The 10,000-nt window shown below is 41.6% G+C and overlaps 1 protein-coding gene across 2 annotated transcripts in view; it reads right to left on the bottom strand.

Annotated features, from left to right (window-relative positions):
- The window catches only part of LOC113634037 (inactive carboxypeptidase-like protein X2), a 26,040-nt gene that overhangs the window by 11,375 nt on the left and 4,665 nt on the right, over window positions 1-10,000 (bottom strand). For both annotated transcript variants that reach the window (XM_027132712.2, XM_027132714.2), the window contains 3 exons: window positions 5,704-5,854; window positions 4,871-4,959; window positions 4-127 (listed from right to left, as the gene is read on the bottom strand). In XM_027132712.2, coding sequence (XP_026988513.1) covers window positions 4-127; window positions 4,871-4,959; window positions 5,704-5,854 — 364 coding nt within the window. The remainder of the gene's footprint in view (window positions 1-3; window positions 128-4,870; window positions 4,960-5,703; window positions 5,855-10,000) is intronic.

The following is a 10,000-nucleotide window of genomic DNA, read 5'->3' on the forward strand; positions in this document are numbered from 1 at the left end:
TACCCAGCTCATGTTCTCCTGGGTTATCTGTTATCTCTATAGCGTAGAGTTTCTGCCCGCTGTAGCTCTTCCCGATGTTATAAATCCGAGTTATATTTGGACACATTTCATTCACCACCTTCATTAACTACAGCAAGCAGAATTACACAACAATTACAGTTTGTAACCTCTGGACTTACACACACACACTTACACACACCCTTACACACCCTTACACACACACACACTTACACACACCCTTACACACCCTTACACTCACCCTTACACACCCTTACACACACCCTTACACACCCTTACATACCCTTACACACACTTACACACACCCTTACATACCCTTACACACCCTTACACACACCCTTACACACCCTTACACACCCTTACACACTCTTACACACACCCTTACACACACCCTTACACGACCTTACACACACCCTTACACACACCTTTGCACACCCTTACATACCCTTACACACCCTTACACACACCTTTACACACCCTTACATACCCTTACACACCCTTACACACACCTTTACACAGCCTTACACACCCTTACATACCCTTACACACCCTTACACACACCCTTACACACACCCTTACACACACCCTTACACACACCCTTACACGACCTTACACCCACCCTTACACAGCCTTACACACACCCTTACACGACCTTACACACACACACACCCTTACACACACCCTTACACACCCTTACATACACTTACACACACCCTTACGCACACCCTTACACACCCTTGCACACACCCTTACACACACCCACACACCCTTACACACACCCTTACACACCTTTACACACACTCTTACACACACCCTTACACACACCCTTACACACCCTTACACACACCCTTACACATACCTTTACACACACCCTTACACGACCTTACACCCACCCTTACATACACTTACACACACCCTTACATGACCTTACACACACCCTTACACGACCTTACACACACCCTTACACCCTTCACACACCCTTACACACCCTTCACACACCCTTACACACCCTTACACACACACTTACACACACCCTTACAAACCCTTACACACCCTTACAGGACCTTACCCACACCCTTACACGACCTTACACACACCCTTACACACCCTTACACACCCTTACACACCCTTACTCATAATCATCTGGAGGGGTTTGATAAAGATGGGTGTGAGGCTCTGGATCAGTACAACACACTCACCTAGCTCTGAGAGTAGCTGTGCTGAGTGATCGGTTAAATATATATATATATATATATTTCGCTTAAGGATAATGTGCACGCAGAACATTACAGATTTAAGTCTTTTTCCTTTTTATGATGTGAGAAAGTGTAATTTCTTTTTCTTCCCCATTGTGAATTAAAATCTACTCTCAGTGAGTTTACTCTTTTCTCTCCCCTCTGACGTGGGACGGTGTTTGTATTGATCTCCCGTCTCCTCTACGTCGGTTTAACCCGCTGCGTGGCTACATGCTCGTATTGTAGTCATTAGAGCAGGAGGAAACTAATTGGCCTCGTATCACTTCAGAGAAGAGAAACGACAGAGCTGCAGCACAGAAACTGAAAATAATGAAAGTGAGGAACATCTGCCTGTGTGTTCTCCAGAGCACCGTCTCACAGCGGTTCAGCGGAGGCTCTAAACAAAAGCGGGGCATGTTGGGAAACCGCCAGCCTGCATGCTAAATAATGTATTTTGATGTTTTGTTTGCCAGCTGCTTGTATGATAATTAATCAAAGCAAAAAAAGTAAGGGATTTTAATTAAGCTGTTGATGAACTGTGATTTCCACGTTGTAAATCTTTTTCGAGACATCTGTTTCGGTGACGGAGCGTGTGGGCGGCCGGCGTGGACGTCATTAGCACCGAGCCACCACTTTCGGCATGAACAGCGACGCTGACGTGTGTGTATGAGGATGTGCTGCTACAAGTTTGCGTGTGTTTCCAGTTCCTCCGCTTCCTGGTTTACGGAAACGATCGGCGAGTGAAATGACGCACGATTAGCGCCAGAAACAAGTGTTCATGTTAGTAAAGAAGTGTCTAATTCCTTTTACACCACAGCAACTTGCTAACAATCACAATTCTTTTTGTAATTAATAAAATGACAAATTTTGTCCATTTATTGGTGCTTAAAGTTATTTCATGTTATAACTTTACTTATAGTAACTTATAGTGTAGTATAGTATAGTGTAGTGTAGTGTAGTGTAGTGTAGTGTAGTATAGTGTAGTGTAGTGTAGTGTAGTGTAGTGTAGTATAGTGTAATATAGTGTAGTGTAGTATAGTGTAGTGTAGTATAGTGTAGTATAGTATAGTATAGTGTAGTATTGTATAGTGTAGTATAGTATAGTATAGTATAGTATAGTGTAGTGTAGTATAGTGTAGTGTAGTGTAGTGTAGTGTAGTCATACCTTATAACTTTACTTATAGTAACTTATAGTGTAGTATTGTATAGTGTAGTGTAGTATAGTGTAATATAGTGTAGTATAGTGTAGTATAGTTTAGTGTAGTATAGTATAGTGTAGTATAGTATAGTGTAGTATAGTATAGTATTGTGTAGTATAGTATAGTGTAGTGTAGTGTAGTATAGTATAGTATAGTATAGTGTGGTATAGTATAGTATTGTGTAGTATAGTATAGTATTGTGTAGTATAGTATAGTGTAGTATAGTATAGTATTGTGTAGTATAGTATAGTGTAGTATAGTATAATGTAGTTATACCTTATAACTTTACTTATAGTAATTAATAGTATAGTGTAGTATAGTATAGTGTAGTATTGTGTAGTGTAGTATAGTATAGTTTAGCTTAGTATAGTATAGTGTAGGATAGTATAGTATAGTGTGGTATAGTATAGTATAGTGTGGTATAGTATAGTATAGTGTAGTTATACCTTATAACTTTACTTATAGTAATTAATAGTATAGTATAGTATAGTATAGTATAGTATAGTTTAGTGTAGTATAATGTAGTATAGTATAGTGTAGTATAGTATAGTATAGTATAGTTTAGTGTAGTATAGTATAGTATAGTGTAGTATAATGTAGTATAGTATAGTGTAGTATAGTATAGTGTAGTATAGTATAGTGTAGTATAATGTAGTATAGTATAGTGTAGTATAGTATAGTGTAGTATAGTATAGTATAGTATAATGTAGTATAGTATAGTGTAGGAAAGTATAGTATATTATAGTGTAGTATAGTATAGTATTGTGTAGTATAGTGTAGTATAATATAGTATAGTGTAGTATAGTTTAGTATAGTGTAGGATAGTATAGTGTAGTGTGGTATAGTATTGTATGGTGTAGTATATTATAGTGTAGTATAGTGTAGGAAAGTATAGTATAGTATAGTGTAGGAAAGTATAGTGTAGGAAAGTATAGTATAGTATAGTGTAGTATAGTATAGTGTAGGAAAGTATAGTATAGTGTAGTATAGTGTAGTATAGTGTAGTATAATGTAGTATAGTATAGTGTAGTATAGTATAGTATAGTGTAGTATAGTGTAGGAAAGTATGGTATAGTATAGTATAGTATAGTGTAGTATAGTATAGTGTAGTATAGTATAGTGTAGGAAAGTATAGTATAGTGTAGTATAGTATAGTGTAGTATATTGTAATGTAGTTTTACCTTATAACTTTACTTATAGAGCCATAAAGTATGTGCATCATCTCAGAAACTATCCAGCATTCTATTTATTATATCATTTTAAAAAGTGTGATAATAAACTGGTGTTTACAGGATGGTGGGTTTCTGTAGTCTGAGGTTTCACACTGCTCCTACTTTCCCTGGAGTTAACACTGAATCGTGGCTATTCACAATCTGATGTTTCTCTACACTCTACATCCCTAAACCCTGCTGCAACCTTCTTCTTATTTACATATTCACGTATCTACATCCTGATGGGATAAATCCGCCGCGTGACCTCTTTAAATAACGGCTCGTCTCACGCTTTCACGTCGCTGAGGAAAAAAGTTCGGCTCTGTGCTTCATCACCCGAGCAGCTTCTGTTATCTTTCACAGCTTTCTCATCTTTTTTGCCCTTTTTAACTTTGTCCTGTAGTCGACAAGACGTCGTCCCTCTGTATCAGACTTCAGGGTGTCGTATTTCCCCCTCGCTACGGCACACACTCCTGTGGTGTTCGGTGTTTAGTCTCCTGACTGTATCTACCGAGCAGTTTTTGTTAAGTGTCTCTGCGTCCTGGTTTTCACCTGATATCAGGTTTTCACTCGCTGTTCAGTTTCTGAACAGCTTTCTGTTGCTAAGCGACCAGCCGTAACGTTCTGACAGCGTGTTGTTTCACACTGAACACGTCGAACGCGTGATGTGAACGATGTCAGTATCGTATAAATAGACTATAGCAGTTTCATTTAATTCGCATCTATATCTTATTAGTGTTGATATTTCTGTTATATTTATTAAAATAGCATCGTAATGGGATTATAATTATAAGGCTATTAGACACGATTACAGAATAATTTTTAGAGTAATATGTCAGTATATAAAAATCTATATATTGACATTGTACCTGAATCTAAACCGCTGGATGCATTTTAGTCCCTAAGAACAGCAGTTAATGTGCCGCCTACGTCAGCTTTCTGACATGAATAATAGTGTAAAGTGTAGTGAAGCTCGCTGAAGTCTGATGATGTGTGTGGGGATGTGGTAGCTCAGTGGTTAAGGTGTTGGGCTACTGATCGGAAGGTCATTGGTTCGAACCCCAGGTCCACCAAGCTGCCACTGCTGGGCCCCTGAGCAAGGCCCTTAACCCTCAGTTGCTCAGTTGTAAGTCACTCTGGATAAGGGTGTCTGCTAAATGCTGTAAATGTAAAATGTAATGAGGTAGTGATGAGGATCGTTCTTTACCTGCCTCATCTCCTTGTAGTTGTGGTGTCTGAAGTCCAGTTTGTCTGTGGTGGTGATTTCGTTACGACGGTGATAATAATTATTAGGATCTGAAACGAAGATAGAATCCAAAGGCATAATATATAAAAAGCACTAAACATCATTCTATAATTAAATGTTTATATCCAGATGTGTAAATGCATTCAAAATATTTAATCATTGCCAACGATTATTTAATTTCTGCCAACATTATGATTGTATTACTTGCGGCATTCGTTCTACCTTTATTTTGGAATCTTAATTTTTACAATTATCTTCCAGATTAATGAATTAATTAATTAACTGGAAAATAATCAGCATTTGAGTGGGGGAGGCACAGTGGCTTAGTGGTTAACACGTTTGCCTCACACCGCCAGGGTCAGGGGTTCGATTCCCGTCTCCGCCTTGTGTGTGTGGAGTTTGCATGTTCTCCCCGTGCCTCGGGGGTTTCCTCCCCCGGTCTAAAGTCATGCATGGTAGGTTGATTGGCATCTCTGGAAAAGTGTCCGTAGTGTGTGTGTGAGTGAATGAGAGTGTGTGTGTGCCCTGTGATGGGTTGGCACTCCGTCCAGGGTGTATCCTGCCTCGATGCCTGAGATAGGCACAGTTTATTTCTTAAACTCCATCAATATTAAACTGATCTCTTTTCATTATTAGGCTGCATTTAAACATCTGATGTGAACCTCCTGCATGAAAAAGGGTTCCTTGTGGGTTCTTTGGATGGAAATGGGTTCTAGATTTCGAGCTGATGTCTACACAGACCCTTACGTGTGAGATGCTCTGCTCTGAATACCTCAGGGATTTGGTCCTGTTACCTGGTAAGGGGCATCCCAGTATCTCTGCCCTCATACAGATGCTGCCGTGGATGAACCAGGACCGCGGGTTGATCCGGATGTAGCGTGCCACCACAGGCCTGGGTAATTTGTTCAGCACAGGGATCTCCTTCTCTTTATTGCCAAAGAACAGCTACTGAGGCAAGCAGAATAAACGACAACATATCAACATTTACTCATCATCCTCGAGCTCAAGGTGGTCATGTAGTGTAAAGATTGTGCTCAAACTGCAGCATAAAGGAAAACAGATACAGAAATAAACCGAATAAAGCAAAACAAAACTCTCAGCCTGAGCCAACTCATAAAAGTCAGGATTCAAGACTGAATAATGAGTCTCAAATGAATCGCATTCTCACTATGAGTCTAATTTAAGCCTTATTTACATTAGGGTTCAAGAATCACATACACAATGAGTCTGAGCCATATATAGAGTCCACTATAAGTCTGAGTCGAGTCACAGGACTAATTTGAGTCGAGTAATCCGTTTTCTCTGGTCGGTTCACGCAGCCAGTGTGAGAGCCGAGTCAAATGTCTATAATGAGTCATTTGAGTCATCTATAATGAGTCATAGACAAAAGACCACTATGAGTCAATTCTGCAATCCACTATGAGTCTGAGTCGAGTCACAGGACTAATTTGAGTCGAGTAATCCGTTTTCTCTGGTCGGTTCACACATCCAGTGTGAGAGTCGAGTCAATTGTCTATAATGAGTCACTTGAGTCATCTATAATGAGTCATAGACAAAAGACCACTATGAGTCAATTCTGCAATCCACTATGAGTCTGAGTCGAGTCACAGGACTAATTCGAGTCGAGTAATCCGTTTTCTCTGGTCGGTTCACACATTCAGTGTGAGAGTCGAGTCAATTGTCTATAATGAGTCACTTGAGTCATCTATAATGAGTCATAGACAAAAGACCACTATGAGTCAATTCTGCAATCCACTATGAGTCTGAGTCGAGTCACAGGACTAATTCGAGTCGAGTAATCCGTTTTCTCTGGTCGGTTCACGCAGCCTGTGTGAGAGTCGAGTCAATTGTCTATAATGAGTCACTTGAGTCATCTATAATGAGTCATAGACAAAAGACCACTATGAGTCAATTCTGCAATCCACTATGAGTCTGAGTCGAGTCACAGGACTAATTCGAGTCGAGTAATCCGTTTTCTCTGGTCGGTTCACGCAGCCTGTGTGAGAGTCGAGTCAATTGTCTATAATGAGTCATTTGAGTCATCTATAATGAGTCATAGACAAAAGACCACTATGAGTCAATTCTGCAATCCACTATGAGTCTGAGTCGAGTCACAGGACTAATTCGAGTCGAGTAATCCGTTTTCTCTGGTCGGTTCACGCAGCCTGTGTGAGAGTCGAGTCAAATGTCTATAATGAGTCATATGAGTCATCTATAATGAGTCATAGTCAAGAGACCACTATGAGTCAATTCTGTAATCCACTATGAGTCTGAGTCGAGTCACAGGACTAATTTGAGTCGATTAATCCGTTTTCTCTGTTCGGTTCGCTCATCCTGTGTGAGAGTCGAGTCAAATGTCTATAACGAGTCTTGTCAAAGGACCATTATAAGTCAGTTCTGAAATCCACTATGAGTCTGAGTCGAGTTGCAAGTCAACCGAGTATGAGTCACGTCAAAGGTCCAATTTGAGACGAGTTATCTGTCCGCTCTGAGTTTGAGCTGTGTCATTCATCCACTAAGAGTCATTTCAGAGATCCACTATGACTCCGAGTCAAGTCATGGGTAATAGATCCATCACACGTCCACTACGAGTCTAATAGTCCAGTGTGAGTCAGAGTTTTTCCTCAAGACTTCTTCCTGAAGTTGTTTAGGAACTTTTTTGGCCATCACCTCCAGCTCCAACCTAGTTAACGCTGCGGTGTTATTGGGGCTTTAAGTGTTAGCACACAGACGAACAACCTCACTGTGTCTCAGCAGGGTTTTAATTGAAACGCTCTGAATCTCAATCGTGCTGCACAGTGAATAATCTCCCGCTAATTAGCTTGGAAAATGAGCGCGTAATAAACCCGACACAAACGTACACTCTCCAGAATCGACGGCAATCAGATGCTCGCACAGGATCGGATCGGTAATTAGAACAACAATAATGTTCTCCTGTGCATGAGGATCTGCATCTGTAATGAATTACAATCTCTTTTAATTATCAGTCCAATTAATATAAATGATTAGAGGGTTTGTAAAAGAAAAAAAAAACAGATAATGCTGTAATAAAAAATAATCAGCCGCGTCGGGACGAAGCGTTCACCGATTACTGACACGGATGATGTTAATTCTAGTGTTTAAGACAGAAGCCTGAGCCACATTCCGTCAGTTCAGGCAGGTTGGAATGCATCTTTTTAATGAAAAAAAAATAGCATTTAACATTGATGTTTAATGAGACTCATAGTGGAGTCAGTCTGACTCAGACTCAGTGGACACAATTCAGATTTATGGTCCAGTCTGAACTCAGACTCACCGAGGATGGATCATGTGACCCGACACACACCTGATTTGACTGAAAGCCATTGTGGATATGTGACCTGGCACAATTCAGACTCACAGAGGATGTTTGATTTGACTCATATTCATAGAGGAAATTTAACTTGACACAGACTTATAATAGACATGTGACTCGACTCATAATGGATGTTTGACTTGGCTCAGACTCATACAAGACATATGACTTAACGTAGTCTCATAGAGGATGTGCGGCTCTGTGCCTCGTCTCAGACTCAAACTGGGTGTGAGACTCGGTGGATCTGTGCCTCGTCTCAGACTCAAACTGGGTGTGAGACTCGATGGATCTGTGCCTCGACTCAGACTCCTACAAGGCGTGTAACTAAGTTGAAATGTATCTCAGTTCAGACTCATACTGGGTGTGTGACTCAGTGGATCTATGCCTCGACTCAGAGTCCTACTAGGCGTGTAACTAAGTACAAGTGTATCTCAGTTCAGACTCAAACTGGGTGTGGGACTCAGTGGATCTGTGCCTTGACTCAAACTCAAACTGGGTGTGGAACTCAGTGGATCTGTGCCTCGACTCAAACTCAAACTGGGTGTGAGACTCAGTCGATCTGTGCCTCGACTCAAACTCAAACTGGGTGTGGAACTCAGTGGATCTGTGCCTCGACTCAGACTCCTACTAGGCGTGTGACTCAGTTGAAGTGCATCTCAGTTCAGACGCATACTGGGTGTGGGACTCAGTGGATCTGTGCCTCAACTCAGAGTCCTACTAGGCGTGTAACTAAGTACAAGTGTACCTCAGTTCAGACTCAAACTGGGTGTAGGACTCAGTGGATCTGTGCCTCGACTCAAACTCAAACTGCGTGTGGAACTCAGTGGATCTGTGCCTCGACTCAAACTCAAACTGGGTGTGGAACTCAGTGGATCTGTGGCTTGTCTCAGACTCCTACTAGACGTGTGACTCAGTTGAAGTGCATCTCAGTTCAGACTCATACCGGGCGTGTGACTCAGTGGATTTGGGACTCGACTCAGACTCATACCGGGCATGTGACTCAGTTGATTTGGTACTCGACTCAGACTCCTACTAGACGTGTGACTCAGTTGATTTGGTACTCGACTCAGACTCCTACTAGACGTGTGACTCACTTGATTTGGGACTCGACTCAGAATCATACCGGGCGTGTGACTCAGTTGATTTGGGACTCGACTCAGACTCCTACTAGACGTGTGACTCAGTTGATTTGGGACTCGACTCAGACTCCTACTAGACGTGTGACTCACTTGATTTGGGACTCGACTCAGAATCATACCGGGCGTGTGACTCAGTTGATTTGGGACTCGACTCAGACTCCTACTAGACGTGTGACTCAGTTGATTTGGGACTCGACTCAGACTCCTACTAGACGTGTGACTCAGTTGATTTGGTACTCGACTCAGACTCCTACTAGACGTGTGACTCACTTGATTTGGGACTCGACTCAGAATCATACCGGGCGTGTGACTCAGTTGATTTGGGACTCGACTCAGACTCCTACTAGACGTGTGACTCAGTTGATTTGGGACTCGACTCAGACTCCTACTAGACGTGTGACTCACTTGATTTGGGACTCGACTCAGAATCATACCGGGCGTGTGACTCAGTTGATTTGGGACTCGACTCAGACTCCTACTAGACGTGTGACTCAGTTGATTTGGGACTCGACTCAGACTCCTACTAGACATGTGAATCAGTTGATTTGGGACTCGACTCAGACTCCTACTAGACGTGTGACTCGACTCAGACTCATACCGGGCGTGTGACAGTGGATT

The sequence above is a fragment of the Tachysurus fulvidraco genome, chromosome 8, assembly GCF_022655615.1.
Source record: "Tachysurus fulvidraco isolate hzauxx_2018 chromosome 8, HZAU_PFXX_2.0, whole genome shotgun sequence".
Taxonomy (NCBI): domain Eukaryota; kingdom Metazoa; phylum Chordata; class Actinopteri; order Siluriformes; family Bagridae; genus Tachysurus; species Tachysurus fulvidraco.